This window comes from Dicentrarchus labrax, unplaced genomic scaffold (assembly GCF_905237075.1).
Source record: "Dicentrarchus labrax unplaced genomic scaffold, dlabrax2021, whole genome shotgun sequence".
Taxonomy (NCBI): Eukaryota; Metazoa; Chordata; class Actinopteri; family Moronidae; genus Dicentrarchus; species Dicentrarchus labrax.
In genome coordinates, this window is record NW_026136716.1 from 10,189,606 (window position 1) to 10,212,616 (window position 23,011).

At 41.9% G+C, this 23,011-nt stretch overlaps 1 protein-coding gene across 2 annotated transcripts; it reads left to right on the plus strand.

The window, feature by feature from the left end:
• The first annotated feature begins 1,882 nt into the window (after positions 1–1,882).
• Positions 1,883–11,462, plus strand: ndfip2 (Nedd4 family interacting protein 2). 2 transcript variants are annotated; one of them, XM_051427845.1, is made up of 8 exons: positions 1,883–2,164; positions 6,420–6,663; positions 6,982–7,112; positions 7,266–7,353; positions 7,541–7,665; positions 7,946–8,012; positions 8,111–8,230; positions 8,316–11,462. In XM_051427845.1, the coding sequence occupies exons 1-7, from the start codon at positions 2,138–2,140 to the stop codon at positions 8,212–8,214; spliced, it is 786 nt and encodes a 261-aa protein (XP_051283805.1). In that variant the 5' UTR covers positions 1,883–2,137; the 3' UTR covers positions 8,215–8,230; positions 8,316–11,462. The 2 variants fall into 2 exon arrangements, with proteins under 2 accessions (XP_051283805.1, XP_051283804.1); XM_051427844.1 differs by having other exon boundaries at positions 1,884–2,164; positions 8,111–8,234; positions 8,318–11,462.
• The last annotated feature ends 11,549 nt before the right edge of the window (positions 11,463–23,011 follow it).

The following is a 23,011-nucleotide window of genomic DNA, read 5'->3' on the forward strand; positions in this document are numbered from 1 at the left end:
CATCATGAAATCCATCTGAGGTTATTCTCTGCAGGAGAGGGCTGTTTGGAGAGGAGGAGGAGGAGGAGGAGGAGGACGGGGGGGGTTTGATGGTGCTACACACAAGCCGAAGGACAGATCTCTTGATAGCTGAAAAAGGGGATCGCCAAAGGGCTTTACTGTTGTTGTTTCTGGTGAGAGCTTCTGAAGGTGAAAGAGTGGGACACAATGAACACACAAAACTTTGCATGAATGAATTTGTGCATCGGCGAAGGTTAAAAAAATAAATAAATACAAATCTGAAACACTAAAGTTCAGAAATGATGTGAGCAATACACTACAGCACAAGTTTGATTCCTAAAGCTTGTTGCATTGTAAGTGCATGCATCTTGCAAATGTTAATATTCATTTTCCCAACCAATAAAAAGGAGTGGATCATGTAAAAGGACAACCAATACTGGGCTTTTTCTTGCTTCTAATGCTACTTTAATTGTTTTAATTAGAGTGCAACATCAACATTTTATACAGATGTTAAAGGGTCTATAGAGTGCAGATGTGTTAAAGGAGTGTTCACCTATGTGGCTGTGATTCAGAAGTCTTGCTGGAGCCGATAGGCCCGCTGCCAAACTCCTCTCCTTGGCCCATTTCTGCTGCCACCTTTCATAATTAACATTTAAAGAAAAAGAAGAACGACACCAGGCTTTTAAATGTGACTCACTTCAGCTAATTTAGGAATTATAGTTGTTGTGTATTTCATTTTGTTTACGTTAAACCTTTAAGTCTTTGAAAAACTGGAGGCATGTGAGATTCCTTTCAGGGTTTTCATGGAAGCAGGTCGGTGTGGTATAAGTGGGCTTTGGCTCCACCTGGCGGCTCAACGTAGTCGCCATTTTCTGAGTGCGTTTGCGTCATCACGCTTCCTCAATCCGTGGAAATCCGCGATCAGCCCCCGGAATCAAGTTAGCGGGAGTCAGACCAAGATCGGAAGGAAGTGGATTCAGCCTTCAAAATAAAACAGCTACGTTTCAGAATGATGAGTGATAGTAGTTTAACAGCAAGTGACACATCCCATTAACAGGAACACATTAAGAGCAAGCTACACAATTAATTTGAAAGCAGTAGTATAAAGTAACCAAACACACATAAGTACATTTTTGAGGTACTTATACGTCACTACATTTTACATATATGTTATAATTTATTAAATATTATATGTATGGTATAATATAGCTTATAATATATACTACATTGGCAGCTTTAATGGTTAATTTGTAATATTTACATACATAAATATGCAATGTTATGGGTTGAATTTATAAACTGTATAATTTAATTTCTCTACATTGCCCGAGTGCAACCCTAAATGCTACTTGTTTTAAAACATTAGTAATAATATAATATAAGCAATCTAACACTGTTCAAGCAGCCATATTGCATAATTAGGGTTGCAAAGGGGCGGAAATTTTCCGGAAATGGAAAGATAAGCAAACCAAAAAAAGGAAAAAAAAGTCCCATATTTTAAAAAATAAATGTTGGCAAGTGTGTGCATGTCATTGACGAATATAGGGAGGACATTCAACTGAAGTTGCATTAAATCAGGTTGTTTTAAGCAACAACAACAAGCCATATTAAAAAGATCCAGTTTATTCCCATTAATTCCCGTTTATTCCCGTTAATTCCCATGAAAAGTTCCCAACTTGCATAATACGTAGACTACTTTTATTTTGACACTTTAAATACATTCTGCTGATAGTACTTTTACTGGAGTAAAAATGTCGAACTAAAACGTTATCACTAATTAATCTAATATTACCATTACATACGGTTGCCTTCTCTTACTCAAACTCATTTACACTTTATTTTGAAATATTGGACCGGAAGTATCAGGTTACAGGAGTCACTCGACGCTGTTCAGCTTTCACCAACAACGGTGTCTTTCTAAGCGAGTGCGCCGCACACTGCAGCCATTTCTCCCGGCGGTCTCTCACCCGGTTATTCACCGTTGTCTGAGAGAAACATCCCCTCACCGTAACACACACGTAGGGGCAACAACAAGTCAGACCCTCCCCCCCTCCTTCTTCTTCTTCTTCTTCTTCCTCCTCCTCCTCCTCCTCGTCGTCTTCTCGGCTGGCTCCCTCGCCAGCTGAACCTCGTCGGGATGGACCCAGCAAGCCGATACCAAGTGGTGAGTGTGGGCATCCAGACACCGCCGGGTAGCCTGGCCCTGGCTGTGACAGGAAACAAGGCCCCTGGCTCGGTTTTCTGTTGACCTCTCAGTTCATTACGTCGCGCAGACATGAAACCAGAGCTAGGAATTGGTTTCTTTAGCGCTTCTTCTGTTGTATTTGAGCTTTATTTATCTCCGCGGATTGTTTTGTTTTGACAGCCAGCCTCTCGACAAGCACTTCCGCATCGGCTAGGCTAACGTTAGCCAGATTAAAAAAAAAAAAACTGTAGGCCTTAAAAGTTAACATCCTAATAAACTGTTACACACTCAACACACCGCACCGTGGCTATATTTAGTGTGTGTGTGTGTACACCCTGTAATACTGCTACACGGCGGTGGACAGGCTAAGCTCAGCTGTTGTGTTGTTAATATTTAATGTGGCTGAAAGGGACTGCTGATGAATAACACTGGAACTTCCGGGACTGACTTACCTGTGTTTACTGTGTTAATAAAGAGTCATGTGAAGGGAAATACACTAATAATTAAGTCACTTTTCCCTAAAATATGTCTCTTTATATGTCTATATTTCAGAAGCGATGTGGAACTTGAGTTAAAGCTGCTGTAGGGAACTTTTCTTTAAACTTTTTTTTTTTGTCATTATTGCTGACATTTCCACTGTATCCTGACAGAAGTACACGAGACAGATAATCTGTAAAATCAATCGGGTTCCTCTGGCTCCTTGTTGTACACGTCCTAACGGTATTTACAAGAAACCACCGGGCCTGGGCGAAAACAACCAATCAGAGGCGAGCAAGATAAAAAAGACGCTTCCCCCTGCAAACAAGACCCAACAATCGACTATCTCTCTCGCCTCTGATTGGTTGTTTCAGGCCTTGTAAAAGCGATTAGGAGCACAAGGAGGACCTGATTATTTGACATCATCTGTCTCATGTACTACTACTTAAAGTTTCAGCAAATATGATAAAAAAAAATATTTTTTTTTAAATGACCTACTGCAGCTTTAAGAAAAAAAAAAAAACTGGCCTCACCTCACAATGTGGTGAGTATTTGGGTTAACCAGCATTAAACCTGGAGGTTATTGCTGTTCTAAAAGTGTTTCCAGGCATGTAAAGTAACAATAGTGGCTGAAAACATTTTGGAAACCGTTACGGCCAATTTGAGATAAAGTCCTCTTTGTGCTCCGATTCCTGCGGTTCTGGGTATGTGAGTGATAATCCCACAGGATTCAGAGCGAGCCAGAGCAAAACAGGGCTGTGCTCTAACTTTTCAACCCTGACCAAAGTGCAGATTTCAACAGTAATCCACTTTTCTGAACATTCAAACAACAACCCCACGTCTAGACAATGGATCCTCAAGGATTATTTAGATACTCTACTAGTTCAACACATTCATAATGAAATTAGGAGGGGGCTTTTTTTTTTTTTTTTTGCATTCCTCCCCCACATGTTGCTCCTCTTTCTTCTCTAAATTAACGCTCACATCTCTGCGAGCGTGTGTTTTGGGTATATTTGGACACGCGAGGAGGCTTGTGGCTATGTTGTTAAGATCTTATGTAATCTCCTGTGCGCGGGGGTGCGTTCATGCTTTGTCCTTGATTCCGAGCCAGTCGCCGGACGCCCGTTCACTCACTGCCTTGTACATCGACCCCGTGCTGGAGGAGTTTTACGAGGCCCGCTTTGCATCCCAGGATTTTCTTGAGAAGTTTATCTGCACAATGACGAGCAAATGTCCTTTAAATCATGACTGTGTTTCTCCTGTTATTAGTCACATTTTAGTAATTTTATGTCTGACTAAGGGTTTTACACAGGGGTTTTCCCTGCTTGCAGGGGTGTCAACCACGGAAATATTGCCATTACATCACAGAAAATATTAAATTAGATAATCTATTTCCTTCTTAATTAGAATTAATTTAGCTTTACTTGAAGTCAAAACTGAAATTGCCCGCAGCTATGAGGCGCCACCACATGAACTTTCTCACGCACTGTCCTTATCTTGCAACTTCAACGAAAGGTATTTGACTAAAACGGGTTCTGGTGTTTGGTATATCAATACTTTGAAATTTGTTTTACGGCCGTGGACGAGTCAAACCTGCTCAGCCGCATTGAGCGCGTAGCTTTTGTTAGCATCATAACACATGATTGACACGTGAGTCTGTGGACGTCGTCTGTTCATGCTGGGTCATGAAAGCCTTATCTTTAAAAAAGGTGAGATGCCAGTAAATAAACCATAACACTACAACCGTATGTCTGGGCTTAAGCTAACTTTGTCAAGGGCACCTCAATAGAAGTCTCAGAGAGGGTGAGGAGGAATTGCTCCCCTCGCTTCACCCACCCAGAGTTACCGCCAGCCGCTCTGTAACCAGCATGTTCCCATCGCCCCTCTGTAATTTCAGTAGGCGTTTGGCTCTTTGGTCTGACAAAAATTAATGTACTTCAATCCGTAACCGACTCTCCGAGCTGTTGCCGGGGCGCTCATTAACTGATTACATGTGTATCACTTTTCCTCTGTTGACATGCTACTGCTTACAGTGTCAGACATTCTGCTCAGGGCAAACGGTGTAGCTCTTACCCCTACCAGCAGACAAACATACACCACTTTATTTCAGCACACTGTTCAAACAGCAGTTAAAGTTATAATCCTTCACAATAAAAGCCACTCCGCGTGGCAACAGAAAATGTTCTATTTACTTTAACAGTAAATGGTGTGAAGAGAGTGACCAGAAAACAGCGAGGTTGTTATGAATGAGACAAATTTAGAGGGGGCAAGTTTTAGCCTTTTTTGGACAGGAGAGGCAGGCCGGAATCAAACGGTCGCCATGCGGCAGGCACTGTAACAATTTGCCTACCAATGCGCTCCAATGAGACGAAATTATGCTGGTTTACATTCCACATGCTTAGGTAGGCAACTGGAATCCAGTGTGGGAATGGCGTACCCCGCCACTACTGCTAATAATAACTACTGAATAGATACACATTGAATGGTTATTACTGAAAAAACAAAATGGGTTTGATAACATGAGAAAAAGGAGTGGAACTTTAAAGACTAGGATACATTAAGCAGGAATAGACCCTTATTAATGGGATATAACTGTTGATTTCCTCTTTTTCTGGGCTTGTTCTTCAGTTGTTTTGCTAAAAATACTGAGATAATAAGTATTTCATATAGTTGATTGTTTTTTTTGTTCCATTATCTGGGTCAAAAAGACACCGACCTTCATCTTAAGACTGTGATATGAATGGTTTGTAAAGTACAGGGATGAAAAGGACCCTGTACTGTATCAGTGCTCGAAAATAAGGATGTCCCGTCGTCCCAGGGTCAATAAAAATAGCACCCGGGACATAAAGATACGTTGTTTGGGACCTTTCTGGGACACTAAAGAAATGCATTACTACCAATGAAATGATAACATCTATCCATCATGACATATTATTTTAATTGTTAACTGTTAGCTGTTAGCTGTCACGTTTACACACACAAACTCAATCACAGATACAGACAGTAGGTGGGGCGCGTTTGACCTTCTCTCTCACTCTTCCTCTCCGGATCTCTGGATTACAGAGTTCCTTTAGCTTAGCCGATATATAAATAGGTTGTTTGTGCTTGTAAATATGTAAACTGTTGGTTTGTTGATGGAGGGGACAGTTGAAAGTAGAATTCAGGACAGGAAAACAGCTCATTTCGAACCTGTTACTGTATATGTGCCTTTAAGATTATGTGTCAATTCAGCCCACTCATTCAGCTTGAAAATGTCAATAAAAACAATAAATAAAAAAACCCAAGGCCTGCCTGAACCACATTTTGTGCCAACAAACAAACACAGATTGCGCAAAGCTCATTTTGTTACATAATAACTACCTTATGTCGGTGCTGCAATCAGAAAACTGTGCTGAAATCCCCCCAAACGCAGCCAGTGAACAGCAAAACCACTGCTGCTGTCCTCTTTTAATTTGTGCCGGCTGTTATTTGAATCAGGGGGCAGCTACAGTCACACAGTTTTGACGTGTGGGCTCACAAGAAGCAGGGTCAGTATTTTATGGTCTTTACGTAGCCGCACTTCTCTCAGCTTTAGCGAGATCTGCTCTCCCGCCGAGCAGAAAGAACAAGATTGATGCCAGTTTTAGACATTTGGAACAGGGTGAGCATCCCCTCGAGCCGCCACACTTTTTGGCTGACTGATCAGCTGATCTGCTTGTGCCGATTCCTCTAACACCCCCTCCCCCTTTTTAACCCTGCTTCTCATCCTCTCCTCCAGTTGCACAATGAGGACGACTCTTCGGAGGCCTCTACCAGCGAGCAGCAGCCGTGCACTTCTGCCACAGCCCAGGCCGGCACGTCCAGCCAGGACCAGAGTCAGGCCCAGGCCAGCCCGGCGCCTGCAGCAGCAGCAGCAGCGGTAGGAGGGGCAGAGGCATCGGGATCGAGGACTCAGGGGGAGGCGGAGGCACCTCCACCTCCTTACGCCTCCATCGACCTGGGAGCAACCGCTGCAGCACCCGGTACGTGTTAAAAAGAATCTTGTTTGATGGATTACTTTTCTTTTTGTCTGCGTCTAATAGTTCCTTCTTTCTGAGCAGCAAGTTTAATTTTTCCAAAGTGTGGTTACATGCTCCCTAAAATAGCAGCAGCTGCAGTCGGTGGCGTCTTTGCGGCAGTTCTCTGGAGCTCATGAGTCAGTGATGATTTCCATGACGGCATCACCACATTATTGGCAGCTTCTTCGCCTGATACTGCGCGCCGTCCCTTTTCCTTCCCTTTTTGTAAACCGAGTCCTTCTCCTCCTCCTCCTCCTCCTCCTCCTTTGTGATTCCCCACAGAGACCAGTTTCAGAAGTGACTTTCCAGTGCCACCGCCCTACAGCGTCGCCACCTCGCTGCCCACGTATGATGAAGCGGAGAAGGCCAAAGCGGCCGCCATGGCTACATCCACCGTGGAGGTGATGCCACGGGTGAGAACAAAAACCCACGCACAGAATCCGTGAATGAAATAGCTTTTGCAACTCATCTGTTGACTTTGTGTAATAGGTGTGTATATTGTTAGCCATACTGATATGTACGTGTGTGTGTGTGTGTGTGTGTGTGTGTGTGTGTGTGGGTGTTAGGATGATGAATTCCCTCCCAGGGACGATTTCAGTGATGCTGATCAGCTTCGGGTTGGGAACGATGGAATCTTCATGCTGGCCTTTTTCAGTAAGTCTGTCTCATGTTAACTGTTTCATATCCTGTTAAAAACTCCTTGTCGTATGTTTAAAGTCGCCCTAATGAGCCTTTCATTCAACATAAATCTTCCAGTGCTTGAATTTATAACATTTTCAAAATAAAATACCCCAAAAGATGCCCAAATGACCAAATATCTGTCAAACGTTTGTCCCTCTAGTGGCCTTCCTGTTCAACTGGATCGGGTTCTGCCTGTCCTTCTGTCTGACCAATACCATCGCAGGACGCTACGGAGCCATCTGCGGCTTCGGCCTTTCCCTCATCAAGTGGATTCTTATCGTCAGAGTACGTACACTTGTTTGCTTTACATGTGTGAATTTGTATCTACGTTTTTTGGCCCATTTAGCCTGAATATAGGACAGTTATTTATATATATATATATATATATATATATATATACACACATATACACACACACACTTTTCTGAAAATTACCCACAAACAGGTGTTCGAAAGGAGGGTGGGGTTGTTATTTTATATTCAGGTCAGTACAGTATATGTGACATGTAAAGTATTTGTAACCACTTCATATGTTTGAGTGATGAATGCCTTTTTTTTTGTCCAGTTCTCCGACTACTTCACCGGCTACTTCAACGGTCAGTACTGGCTCTGGTGGATCTTCCTGCTGCTCGGTGAGTATTGCACAATAACCCCCCCCCCCGGCATTATTTTCGCTGACTCTCAAGCGGAGAGCTCTGCCGTGATGTGACCCGCCCTCTTTCCTCCGCAGGCCTGCTGCTGTTCTTCAGGGGTTTTGTCAACTACCTAAAAGTCCGCAACATGTCGGAGAACATGGCCACCTCCCACAGAACACGCCTCTTCTTCCTCTACTAAGATGACAAAGAAAAAAAAAGGTAACATCTCCTCTTAACATCGAAAAGGGAAACCTCGCTTCACTGCCGCTTGTCCTGATGATGTTCTTTGATTCCCCCTGCAGGTTTCCACACCGTCACCATTCCTTTCCAATGTGAAGTTCCTTCCCTCCTCCCCCCACCCCCCCTCGAATGATCTGAACGAGGAGCCTTGCAGAGAAGAGAGGAGACGGGGAAGGAATGAAGGAATGAAGGAAAGAAGTAGGGAGGAAAGTGTTACCGGTCTCATTAAAAGCATAACGCGGCTCACTCTTAAAGCCTCTACTTCTGAACCGAGGCGAAAAAACGGAAGAAAAGTCTTTTCAGATCTCTCCCCCCCTCGCTTTGTCCCCCGTTTTTTGTTTTTCATTTCCCTTTGATTCAAAGCTCTTTACTGCTCCGGGATCGTGTGAGGAAAACCGGTCCCCGCGTACGCGTCATGTCGCTCAAAAGTGGGAGTGCTTTTGAGATGCATGACCCCAGTTACCTGAGGCAAAATTCAGCAGATGCTCGGCATGAAGAGGGCTGCACGAAAATGAGGTATCAAACTTTTTTTTTTTTTTTTAAGAGTCGCGGAAACACTAAATGAAAGCACAATGAAACTATTTTAGCGAAACGATGTCTTAAATGCAGAAAACACACAAAGAAACTATGTTACTGTAGTTCATTCGCTGTGACATTGCTCTCCCGGTGTAAACAAACAGACAGCCGTCTTATCAAGCTTAAGGTTTGAGTGAGACAACATGTCTATAAAGTAGCATTTGGAATTCTAAAATAGAAAATGCGTAGGAAGCGGAAGCCTATCCGGAGCCTTTCATATTCAGATTTCCCCTCCGACGTTTGCGACAAAGATAAGGATTTCACACCGAGTGCAGCCCGTTCCCAGCTCCTTTGCCTTTCACTCTGACCCAGCACACATCTCTGAACCGTTTTGGCCCCAGTTTTGCTGCCATTCCAACTTCTTAACTTCAGGGTGTTTTGAACAAGTCTTACCTTAACCGCAATGTAGCAAATTCCATCTACGGACATCTCAGCCTCTCCGCAACTAAATAAAAAAAAGTAGAAAGTGAGGCGAGATGGAAGATATTTTTCGTCTTAAAAAAGGTACTGAAATGTGCACGTGTGAGGAAAAAGAATATGCATTGAACAGTTTACATATCACAGACCCTGACGCAACTTCAGACTCCGGTTGACGTTTTGCTTTATTGCGACCACACAGAATACGGCACAGGAGTAAAAACTAAACTCTTTTTAAAAGTCTCACTCTTTAAGACAATCAGTTCAATTAAGCCCCGACCGCCGGACCTTTTATTTTTTTTCCTATAATCTTTGAGCCACTGAACAAATGCTTCGAATAACAAACAGGAAGCATTTACAAAAATAGTTCTAGATGAAGGAAATGGCCGGGCAGTCAATGAAATGTGCGTCCTTTACAAAAAAAATAAGTAAATGTACCCAAATAAATCTCCAGAAGTTGCTTTTTCCCCTCCCTCTCTTTGCCTTTTAATAACAATAATGCCGACCTGACCTATGCAGCAAAAATGTCCATCCATTTTGACATTTTTGAATCAAAGCAAAATGAGAAGAATGTTTCATATATGCCTGCCTGAATACCAAAAAACCAAAATCTGTTCTCATGATCTCTTTTTTTTGACCCCCTTCTTCTCCGACTCCACACTGACCAACAAATACGTCATAAAGCAGTACCTGTAAGCTACCGAGGAGCTAGTCAGCGGGAGGCTCTTCGCATTTTAAAACTCAGTGTTTTGTGTTTTTTAAGGCCACGTGGGCTGCTCCGGTCCGACCGGTGAAAAGTGGACCCAAACGCAGAGCAGCGCGGGAGGTCAGCCTCGTGTGCGTCTCCTGCTTCGGTGCTGTGGGAGCGGAGCTGATAATTAGCATTTTACATAACTGTTAACGTGCCAGGCTCGAGTCAAACTCTTTGGAATAAAAAGTATGCAATTTAGTTATTTGTAATAACCTACAGTAATTGTGGATGTAAAGTCCTGTGATTATGGAATAGGTGTAGTTGAGTAGTTTTAGTCGTCCGACATTGAGCTCAGATTTGGTCCAGAGTGTAGCGGCTGCACAGAGGGATCACAATATAGAGTGAAAAGTTAAGTGCGTGTGCGCGCTGTACACATTTGCCAACTAGATGATTTTAACTACCAAGTAAATCAGAGGGGAGCGCAATAAAACCCATTTAAAATGTGACCTGTTGTGCATGTTGTGCATGATTTTAGAGAAACCCAAACAACGTGGATCTCTCTCTGGGATTTTCTGATTTAGATTAGACTCGAATTTTTCTTCTGTTTTCTTTTCACGGAGCGAACCAGAAGCTTTTGGCGACGGCTCCTGTTGGGAAAAAGGTGTGGAGAAACCCCCGCCACCCCCCTAAACCCCTCTTTGGTGAATTCTTTTTGTTATGCGACCACCTGAGAACGATATGTTGTCATTTCTCGCGAGCGATGCAGTCCAGGGGAAACAGTCCAGCGTGAATGAGTAGTCTGCGCGCCGTGAAAACCGAAGACCGGACTGGACAAAGAAAAACATGCTTTTTTTGATTCATCCAGAAAATGAAGTGTATATACCAGCTTATGCCAATCCATGATATTTGCACTTTGAAGAACTGTACAGTATGATTTGTGAATCTGCTTAACTTGGTGTGGTGGGTAGAGGAAAAAAAAAAAAAAAAAAAAATCATAGCCATCCAAGTTTTTAAACTGGAATTCTTAATCATCCCAAATGGATAATTTGCCTTTTGCACTTTTTATTTTTCAATGATAATATTGTTGTGTGTCTTGTTTCATCGCTTTTAGCCTAAACTGTGACAGCTTAAGTATAGCCCGACTTTATTTTTTTTTTTTTTTATTCTTTTCTCCATTTTTATTTTATTTTTTTTGTTGTGACTCTGGTCATATCCCACTTAAAGCCTCCTTCAGCAATATCAAGATCTTTCAACCAATTAAAAGCTCTGCTGCATGATCTATCCACCCGAACGAGTGGGGTTAATATTAGGATTAATCTAGTACAAATACATTTCTTTGTTTGTAAATAAATGAAGAAAAAAAAAATGAGACGGCAGCCATATGTACTATTTTTTTGTGTCCAAGATAACCCTTGTAACATCTTGTGAAACAGTTGTTAATGCATTTATTGTAACTGGAATTTTAAAAATTGACAGATGATGTCTTGCAAAAATGCCAATAAAGTTCAAAAGCCTGCCAGTGACGTTTCATGTCGGAGTCTTGATACATGGGTCGGATGCTCCTGTGTTCAGTCAGCACGTACTGGCTGTCATCCAGTCAGTCATCACGCTCATTCCCGTGCCGCCGCCGCTGTGCTCTCAGTGTCGGTCTGTCCTTCAACCGGCTGCTCTTGCCAGTTTCTGTTTTATTATCTACCCCTGGCCTTCACTTTACTGTTCAATAAAGAAGAAATGACCTGAAAATATAACATTCAAACTCCACTCTACTTGAAATAGCAAATTTATTAGATTAGACAAATGTTTACGTATAAAAAGACCCCAAAAGTGTGAGTGCTGCAAAACCTTTAGTATTATTATTTTAATTTGATGGTTTTCATTTTCACATTTGCTAATTCTACCATGTTGTACATCCTGACAAGACCTACTGAGCTTAGCAACGTGTTTTTTTTTAAATTAAAGACTACAAGTAAAGCTTGTCACTGGACTTCAAGTACCTCCAGACAGAGCTTTTTTAAGCTTGTCGCTAACTTTGTCAGGCCAGAAAACCAAAACAATGACCTTAAAAGATATTAAAGCACTCCACAGAGCTCAGGGGAACTACAGAGTTGGGTGCTGATTTTCATCGGGTTCATCACAACAGGCGACCCCTTTCAAATTACACACAGTCATATCATCCATTATTGATACAGAAATATTGAGTGGAGCAGCTTTTAGTTGTTTTGCTCTTAACTTTGAAAGGGCTTTGTGTTCTTGGCTGTAATGCATTATCGAGCGTTTTAGCCCTCATGTGCCGTCATGTTTCCTCAGGTAGGGGGCATCTTGACTGCCAGAATCCAGGCTCAGCACCATCCGTTACTCAGCCAGGCCCTAAAAGCAAAGGCTTTTGTATCTCTTACCCTCAACCTACACCTGCAATAAGTTTGTTTTATCTGCTTTTTGTCCGGTTTTATACTCTTATATCTTTGTTTCTTGCTGCACTGCACTTTCTACAGTAAGTGTAATTTGGAAAAGACGCTATAAATCAAGTTTCTTTCCAAAATGCCAACACTTGTGGTTACTTTGTGGCTCCATTGCTGCAGCGTTTCATTAAATCCACTAGATGGAGCCAAATACTGCCTGTAAGACTTCTGCTGTGGTGGTTTCATTTGCAGTTTAGCACACTTCCTTTATTTGGGTCAAAGCTCTTATCAGTGCCTAAACTCTTCAGAAAGTCTCACTCCAACTCAAGCATGTCCTTTACAATTTATGGCAATCTTTAGCCCCTCTCTCACCAAAAAGACCACCTTTTTTTTTTTTTTAGCTAAGATAAAAAAAAATAAATTAGCTTTTTTTGTTTTATGTGAAAGCCTTTTTATAGTGAATTTAAGTTTCATGAGTTTGAAGGCAAAAGGGACTCCTCAACTGTATGCACGAGGCAGCATTAACATGGGACTACAGGACCCGTGTGGGGCCCATTCGGTCGAATGGCTCTTACATATTGATGAGATCTGTATTATCTATAAAATTTAAAAGTCAAAGTGTTGTGAAATATTGATTCAACACCTCTTTTCCCCCATTGTATTAAACAGCTCCTGTTTCATTGATGATCTGATATCTTATTTTTTTATGGTCCAGTCTCAGTGGTGATTTGTGACCCATTTTACTCATGTAGTTTTATTGAAGTTTAAACGGCGCTGTGACCTAACCACTGATCCGAGTTCAGCGGTCCCGCTTGGAGAGGCTTGATAAATATAAGCCAGAGGCTCTTTAGCACAGCTCTGGGAGTGCTTTTTGCTCCCCGCTAGATCAATGTGTCCTCACACCCCAGTGCCTCAGGGCTATTAACTAGGCCCTCTCTCCTTACACAGCTGCCCATGTCTAAAAGCTTGATTTTATGTAAGAAGACACCACTGGTCAAGGGGCAGAAAAACCAGTAGGTCATTAAATGGCTCAGTGTCTTATTTAGTGAAATCTTGAGCTGACAAACTGTGCTCAAAATAACATTTAGGTTGTGGCCCAAAAATAATCTGATGATCTGATAAAAAGTCACACTCATAAAGCCAACGTGGAAACTTTATTTAAAACGAGAACCATGCGGTTTTGCTCCCTCATCCGATGCAACCTTTATCAAATTAGAATCCAAAAACACAAACTGATAAAGGTTGCAAGATGGAAACATCATGTTTTCTTTAACACTTGGGCCCTGGACAGAGTCGTGGCTCTTTCATCAGCTCAAAAGCTCGCTCTATTATATATGAATTCATGGAGAGTTGTACGTCTCAATACTGTCAATCAAGTCCGGCTGTAATATTCTCCACATGTCTTTTCAGTAAAAATCTGGCAGTATTTTATATTATTTGACCATTTCACCATCTTATTTTAGCGTGTTGGCATGCTAACATTAACAATACACACAACGCACAGCTGAGGTTGGAGGGAATGTGTTAGTTTTGCAGGTATTTTAACCAATTCCTTCAGAGGGGAACATTAATTCTGCACATAGTTGTTGAGACATTTCAATACCACAAATGTCAACCTCACATATACCGCGCCTCCTATCCAAAGCTCTCACTATGATACTAAGCTCACCCACACACACGGCACAGAGATCAAGAGCAATTTAGGGGACACTTCAGCTGGCCTGTGGGAGCTGGGAATCAAACAACCTGCTCTACCACCTGAGCCACATCTGCCTCAGAAGTCAGGATCCACAAGGTCAATTAGGATACATCATCTGGCAACGATGAATGTCTGTGCAAAGGTCCGGATAATGAAAGCTGACCTGCTGGCTGCACCAAATGAAATGCAAAATTGAATGTGAATCCATTTTAAAGTGAGATCCTACATTCTACAGACCTGCATCTCTAGAGCCGCACCGCTATCATAGCTAAAAGGTTATATGTAAAATATTTGGAGCATGATCTCTCAAACAGTTCAGTTTACCTTTAGCTACAGTTTCATTAGCAGTTACTCAGAATGGAGAAAACAGTTTTGACTTGTCACCTTAAATATTATGTTGCATAAGCAAATTGTCTAGTAGATCTAATGTTCCTATGCTTTTCCCACGCTTGATACACAACCCCTTATTGCCTAATTTAATTTACAGTTGAATGCAAAAACACAAAAAATGTATTTTTTTATATAAGCATATGCCACCTTGGCTGCATCAAGACCAGAAGCGGTTTGAAGCGAATTTGCGACAATAGTCTACAAGGGGTTAAGACATGCTGATGGCGATGAGTGGGTGATATGATTAAAACCTGCAGGGTGACCATATTGTCATTGCGTGTTCTACCACAGGGAGGCACCGGTTGCACACATTCCCCTCACCTATGGGAGCTGGTGAGTAAAACCACAGTCTTTATGTTGAGGCTTTGGCTCCAGGGGAGATTTTACAGTTTAAGTGTCTTGCAGCAAGGTTCCTGTGATCTCCATGCTCCTGCAGCCGCCAATCTTTATCGAAATGATACAAAAAAGAAAATCATGGTTCTCCCTCTGCACCTCATGGAGTTGACAATAGTGACATCTTCTGGCAGCTTCATTAACGTGGAGCCAAATAATGACATAAATGACACGGTTGGATCATCATTTTTCAGCAAGTAAGCAACATTTCCTGCATCAGGAAAAAGAAAAATCCCCAAAAAAGTACAGAAACCTGGACTGATGACCTTACTCAAGGCCAAGACTTTTAGCACTGCCCATACTGCGAGAAGAGCCTCTGTGTTGCCATACCACATTTGCCTACTCACTGTGAAATCCTTAAAGCTACAAGCTGTCTCCTGTCTCCTGACAGACAGGGCTCAGGTGTTGCTCTCCCCCTTCCTGTGTAAATTATACACCAGGTTTTGATAGGTGTCACATTAGACACAGGATGTTGCTCGCCCTCTGTCTCTCTCTTCCTCTTTTCTGCTTCGTATCGCTGACAACGGCTATGTGAGCCCAAACTGCCAGAACTGGCTATGACAGCAGCTTGCCATACCACAAAGTACTACATATATATATATACACACTGTATATTCATATTGTTGTTGTCAAGCTTGTGGTGATTTAGCATTACTTTCAAGATCTTAAATAGCAATTTGCAGGATCCGTTTGTGTTATTTTGTGTCTCCTTCAGTTGTATTGATGTTTTAAAGGCCACAGTATGCGTGAAAGGAACAAGTCATCTCACCACGTCTAAAGGCAAAAGTTTTTATACCTTTTCCGAATGGCCAAACTCTAAGACAGAGAGGAGGATAGAGGGAAACCCTGCCTACACCTCTGCAGGATCCTCAGTTTCGGAAAGTTACAAACATTGTTGCGTGCAACCCTTCGATTAAGCTGTCGAAAAGAGGTTTAAGGCCCCTTTTGACAATCCAAAAAGCACTTTGTTTAAAGCAAACCGGGGCCTTAAATTCAAACTGAAATTTCCCTCGCTTTTTGTGTAAGGCAATGCAGACTCTAATGACACTGTAGCTATTGTGCACATTGTTAAATATTTCAAGAGGTTAAAACCTTTTGTTGGACGTATTAGTGGAAACATGCTGTTAGCCTCAGGCCTGGGTGGGTGTTATCCATGGCGGCGGTTGACTGACCACTGCACGTCATAGCCCTGCCCCTTTTAAACGTTCCACATTTTGGAGGGAATCCATATCGATTTCAATCAGAAAGTGCAGGCTAGCAAGCTAGGCTACACATTACGACTGATTCCCACGAGACATTACGTTTCATTACGTTATTTAGACACCTGCTTGTTCATCGGCAGCCCCCCGCACACAGTGTCTAGGTATTGTTAGCTGCTTCTCTTTCATGGGTCCAAATAACATAGCTTCATGGGCAAATAACCAGACTGTCAAAACCCACAGCAAAGGAAATGTCAAACAGCACTCCTTTATGTGCCAGAGGAATGTCTTGAAGTCTATTTAACTCTGGTTCTTTCAAAGAGCACATGTCAAAGGACTGGAACACAACTGAAGTGTAGGATTATTGCTTTAATTATTAATACTATGTTTCGGAAGATAAATCTACATAAATCCCTAATTTGTCAGACCAGATGATCTTTTGACCTTTCTGTAATGACATTCTGGATGTGGATATATGGTTCAAAATATCTTACATCATACACCTTAGAAAGTTGTCCTAATTTTTGCAGCCTAGGCTAGTGTTACCATGGTGGAAGAAAGCCAAAAACCTGATTTGATTTGTATGTGTGAAAAAGATGGCTCAATTCAGTCAGTTTCACAGAAATGGACGGATGTTTTTTCAACATAATTATCAGCTCAGTTGGTGTCAGATATGGGCTCCGTCTTAGCAAAAGAACGAAGTTCTTCTGCGTCGGTGCTCTGAAACAACTGTGAAGGCCTGCGGCGTTGATGTGGCTGAAAAGCACAGTAACACAGAAGCACACAGAATAACAATCAGTGTCCGCCGAGGGAGGCTACGCTGAAAGGATGAGTCAAGTAAAAGCCTCATTGCTGCAGTAAATACTGTAATGACTGCTTGAAGATGTTCTGGGTAGTCTACACCTATTGCTGATATTAGGCTTTTAGTGACGACTCTATCCTGAAACCAAAATCTGAGCCTTAAAAAAAAAAAAAAGGGGAAGAAGAAAGGGGAGCTTACATTGAACAGAGAAACCTATTCACATAATGGGTTTATGTTCCCTACTTGCCTACCCGGCCTGCCCCTGGCCCCAATCTGGCCTCCTCTCCTTTAGAAGGCCTTAATGACTGACCCATTTACATAACTCCCTTCCGGTCTGCAAATGTTTCCCTTTATGAGGCCCTCTCCTGTTTCTGAACTCATTCTCTTCCATCCTTTCTCGCTCTCCGTCTCTCCATCGGAAAGTCTCCCGCCCTCTGTCGGACCAGGTGGGACCTTGTCGGGGCCTAGTCCGAGCCCAAAGTAAACTCCGTCACATGCGGAGAGAGAAAGGCAGCCAGAGGACTGTGCTGATAATCTCTGTCAACAGCATATCTGAGGGCCTTGGCTGCCTGGCTACTGCAGAGTGTGTGAAAGGGCGTGTGTGGTTAAAACCAACTACTGAAGTGTGTATCTACTTCACCATGCTCAACCAACAGCTTTCCGGTGTGTGGGTTGGTTGGGCCAACAGTCTGCCTTAGCCAAAAAGCATTTGCGACCAATGTGCTAAATTTAATAGTTTAAATAAAAGACAAAAGATAAAAGACAATACAACTATCAATAAACTTAGCTTAGCATTAAAGATTGGAAACAAGTAAACAGCTAGTGGGCTCTCTAAACTTCAAAAACACCTACCAGCACCTCTACATTTGACTAATTAGCACGGTATATCTTGCAGGAAAGAAAATGTTTGTGGTCTGATAGCTATCCAATCATGCCTAAGATGAGATCACGATGGAAATTAACCAAGTTTAAATATAGACAACCGCTGAAGTGATACGATCAAATAAAGAAGCACATACAAATCTTTCCATATACAGATGGTTTTTTGTTTGGGCTTTCACTCGCTCACTCATCTGTGATAAAAAACGACTGAATGAAATGATGTTCCGAAGACATTGTGAAAGGGAACGATCAGCTAGATGTTCTAAAGAGAAAATGCAGTCAAATTCTCACATGGCAACCTTATGGCCATCCTGATGCATTCTGGCGAAAGGCAAATGTGGTCAGGGCTGTGTCCTAAGTTGTTTAATATTGACTAGAATACACAAAAAAAAACCATACACTAGACTAGCATATACGTATATCTATATTTCAGCTATATTTTAGTGTAATGTCTAATGAGTGTATTCCAAATTAGCTTACAATGCAGCAGTCTTGCCGACATCTGGGTGAGAAGATTGATACCAAACACGCACTGCCTGTACGCCCAATATGGAGCTGGAGCCAGGAGACACTTAGCTTAGCTTAGCATAAAGACTGGGGGCAGGGAAAAATAGCGAGCTCGGCTCTGTACAAAGGTTGAAAAAAATCTGCCTACCAGCACCTCTATACCTTACTAATTAACATATTATATCTTGTTTGTTTAATTTGTATTAAAAGGATCATATTTAATGGACAGTTATGATTGATCTTCTCATCTAGATCAGTAAAATGTTGAACTAGTCCTTTAAAGTATGTTTCTGATGATTGTTTATTTAATGTCTTTGTAGAAACCTAATCATTTAAGCTAGTTCAAGTTCTGAAAAATAAAAATAAAGACCCTGTGTCATTTATAAATAACTGTGTGTGTTACACTTACTGAACCCTCCTTTCACTCATAACAGCAGTCACCCACACAAGACCAAAGCTTCTTAACCCTGTGGCACTAGGTGAGGAAATATGTAATCTCTTTGGCACAAGGCAGTGAGGCTTTCAAGTGGGCATGAAACATGGTGTTGCGGAAGAACAGAAAAGCTGTGTGTTCCGCTTTTGGCATTCACATGTACACACATGCCTCCTTCATTCAGGAGTCACTACAAACAGCAGGGCCTCGGGGCATCTTTTATGTATACAGGAAGAATGGGTTTGGAATGGCTTACAGGACACATACCTGTCTGTTGTCGAATGTCAAGCATGAAACTGTGACATTTCACAAGACTGCACGCAAACACAACACACCCGTCCTAACACACACACACACACACACACACACACACACACACAGAGAGAGAGGGATTTTAAGGGCATTTCCCATTAATGTGAAATTACACACCAGCTCCAACGTGGCCTATAGGTTATCTCTTTAAAAATAACAAGGAATTTGTCAATGGGATGTGAAGATCTCTCTAAAGTCTTAAACCAAATATTGCATAATGAACGTGTGGGGTAATTCTTCGTGGGTGGGTTGTCCTGCATTGGCACAATTCTGAGGGAAAAGAAAGTTTACTTCAGTTCTTTCCTGGAATTGTCTCAACCTTTTTTTTTTGCATTGTCCTGTGTGGTAAACCCCACCCCCTCTGATACTAAAATAGACTCAAAAAGTGACTAAAAAAAGGATTAAACCCGTGTCTTTAAAGACGCAGTGAAATATAAAAAATGACCAAGTATTAATCGTGTGTCCCTGTGTGAATTTGCTCTCTTTTTTTCCTTTAAAACAAATTTTGTGTATACATACATTTATCTGATAAAATATGTTTGAGGCTACTAGCTAACCCCCCACCCCCCCATCATATTGAACTGTACTTGACCTAACCGGCAGCTTGTGGGTCGTACTGTAGAGCAAGGCAATATCACAGTAGGTGGTGTGTGTTTGGGTGTGAAAAAACTATTTCTGCTGGCAAAAACACATTTCTAAAGAATGTGGTTGTGCTCAGTGGGGGTGTGTGTACAGTTTTATAGAAGGAATTGAGAGTTCATGTGCAAACAAAGCTAACTAAAATGACTTTTTAGCAGCTAGTATTGCTAACCAAGGATCAATATCGATGCACCCAACCACTTTTGCCACCCAATGTCACATCTCATTGAAGACAGCTGTTGGCCCCAGACTGAACAACAAACATACAACCTGTCTTTTTTCCCCCCCTGTTTTGTTTGACTTCTGCACCATTTATCCCTTGTTCCCATGCAGCACTGGGTTTCTGGAACAGCACTTATACAATACGCACGTGCACAAACTGATACAAGCTCAACGTCAGCAAATATTGACATTCACCTGTGGATGCCACCTGGTCTGCTAGTTGAGGAATAATACACCGCAACGCAACCACTCATTAGTCTGCTGGAGTCACATGACACAGGCAGGACACAGCGTCCAGGAGGATCAAGATTTTTGTACGGGAGAAAAGTGTATAGAATAAAGAAAATGCAAGGTATTAATCTGAAAAACTTCACATAAGTGTATGTCTAGGTTGTGTCTTATCAAAAGCAGCAAGATCACATATGCAGCTAAAATTAGGTATTTTGCATGAGTGGTGGCCAAAATGACAAAGAGCTCCACCAAGTGTACTGAAAGCTCCATGGAAAATCCCAACCATGATTTTGCTTCAGAAAAGAATAACACAGATGAAAAAACCAACAAGATCTGAAATCATGTCAAATTACAACTTCATTTTTTGCAAATTAAAAAAAGAAATGCCATGCCCTCAGTATTCACTGAACCTGCACTTCTGGGGTTTTATGCTTGAATAACTGTCAATAAGGATTATGGCCTTCAGCATCACATAAAATTTAATCTTGTTTCTTATTTTCTATGTGTAGTCTGTTTCCCCTCATTGAATGTTTTGCTTCCATTTTGTTCCTTTATGAAAGCAGAAGAATTGTGCTCAAGCATGTAATTAGTTTCCATGCTAACAATAGAGAGTGATATGAAATTGACTGTAGAGTATATTATCAGCCAACTGTAGCAGACAGTAGTGCGAGTTGTTCAGTTACACCACAATCAACAGCAAAAGGCGCACGCTACCTGCTCCACTTCCCTTCTGATTGATTTTCATGTTAAAAAAAAATAAAATGAATGCTGATGGGAACTCCAAACACGCAAATGCTTCCAAGTTGTAATGACAACATATGATCTAATGGGAAGCCAATGGGGTGTAAAGCCATAAATCACCATCGTTAGTCAGTTGAGAAATGGTGGTATTTACAGCCCTGTGTTCATGTTTTTAGCCACATTAGTGGAGAAAGTTGAACAGCACAGCAATCTTTATATTTGCTAAAGATCAGCATTTGAGCATTGTCACTATGAGCATTTTATCTTGCTGATGTTAGCGTTTAGCTCCAGCCACAAAGCCACAAGTGTGTAAGCCTGTTTCACTTTTTGGGTGGCAAACCCATGGCAATAATTCACTTGTAGTGCATGCATGGCTACCACAAACTGACACATAGGTGGCAACAGTGTTATTCCTTCTCTCACACAGCCACATAGAGAGGATGCAGAGATGCAAAAGTGTGAATGGGATGGTGTGAGGTGGCCAGTTGGTGAAAACAATGGTCGTTGTGTTCACCGGGAACAGGGGGTGGGGTGAGAGGCATGCTGTAGCCTATGTGCTGGAGAACAGAGAGGTTAAGAACTCTTATGTATATCTAAATATGAACAATCATCTCCCAAAGCCATAGACTGCTTGGTGCATTGACAAAAAAAAAAAAAATTTAAAAATCAGTCTTCCATTCAATGTCTATAGAGCAGCTCACTTTATACTTGATGACATTTCAAGTTTGGAGTCTGAGCTCCCTGGTTTCCGGAGAGGCCTACATTCCCTTTAACTCCTTCATGTGTGGAGAGCCTTGACACGTGGAGTCATGGAACTCCTGGAGAGCGACCTCTTCGTATTTTCACAGTAAACAGCCCCTCCGAAAGCTCTCGCTCCCTCTCCTCCGTCTCCGAACAGTGGCCTCCTTTCAGGGCCATCACTTAAGGGCCCTATTAATAATTTGACAAGTTTTCTCAAAGATTAATTACGGCCAGCTTCGAGGTTGCAATTATGCAGGGTGGAGAGACTCCGTAAACCTTCTCCAGCTCCATTTCCAGGCCCAATTTTCCACTTATCAAGATGTCAATGGGGAGGAAAGGTTGTCTCACAGTCTCTCTGATGCATAGATCCCCATTAGTTGGAAAGGAATAAACAGCACTTACTGGCGAATGCTCTCCAATTTTGCTAGCAGATGGCTGAGATTGAATGCGGGACTGGAGTCAATAAGACCAAATAAATCTCGACCTGGTTGTATCAGAAGTAGGGAAGTGGTAAATCATTCAGGTTTGTAAGGATGGCTCTGTGTTTAGCAGGTATTATGTTTGCATTGTTCACCATCTTAGTTAAGTATGTTAGCATCCTAATTAGCATGCTAATAAGCACTAAACACAAAGTAAAGCTGTGGCTGATGGGAGTGTCATTAGTTTAGGAGGAGTATTTAAGCCTCTGGGGGAGTGCTGTAGTCAAGACCACCTATGTCGAGTCCGACACAAATCCAAGGCCAGGACAAGTCGTCTCTGAGTCAAGTCCAAGTTCAAAGAGATTCCAGTCAAGTCAAAACCGGGTCCAGTTTAGGGAGACAGAGTCAAGACCAATACAGAATTGTAATGAGATGAGTTTTGGCAGCCAGGCATATGATCGCAAGTGACACTGATTGGCAGACAAGGTCAATACATGTTTTAGATGGATTTTGATTGAAACAAAAATACCCGTTTTCTGAACAAGCGTGCTTCATCAATGGTTTTGTTATGTGGGAGGAAGTTACTTCACAAAAACAAATTAAATAAACCAACTACAATATTTGGCAAGACCAATGGCCAAGTCCAAGTGCCAATACCAACAAGTCTGAGACAATCGAAAAAAACGTCCAATAGTTGTGCATGCATTGGCTGATGGTTCTAAAGGAAAAGTCAGGGGATCACCGAAGTCAGTGGGCTTCATCCTCTGGGGACTAGGAATGTTAAAATATGTAATGGTAAACCATTCAATAATTGTTAAATATCATCCACAGTCACACAGGCTAAAATCCAGGTCAGCTGTACTCCATTGAATTAATCCCCGCTGTTCTCAGAAACCAGTAATTGACCAAAAACGGTGCTAAAACCATCATAAGACTCAACATATGTAACATTGATTTTCTTTCAAGTTCAATTCTGACATGAAAGGCAAACTCCAGTAGTTCTTAGCGAGCCGACAAAGTCGTGCACTCAAACACTCAAAGCATTCAAAGCAATTAGTGCTGG

What these genes read in the sequence shown, in the direction of transcription:
- ndfip2 (XM_051427845.1), top strand. Translation starts at nt 2,138, where the DNA reads ATGGACCCAGCAAGCCGATACCAAGTG. An exon ending in CCGTGGAGGTGATGCCACGG is followed by an intron (nt 7,113 to 7,265) that starts GTGAGAACAAAA and finishes TGTGGGTGTTAG; the next exon opens with GATGATGAATTCCCTCCCAG. An exon ending in GTGGATCTTCCTGCTGCTCG is followed by an intron (nt 8,013 to 8,110) that starts GTGAGTATTGCA and finishes TTTCCTCCGCAG; the next exon opens with GCCTGCTGCTGTTCTTCAGG.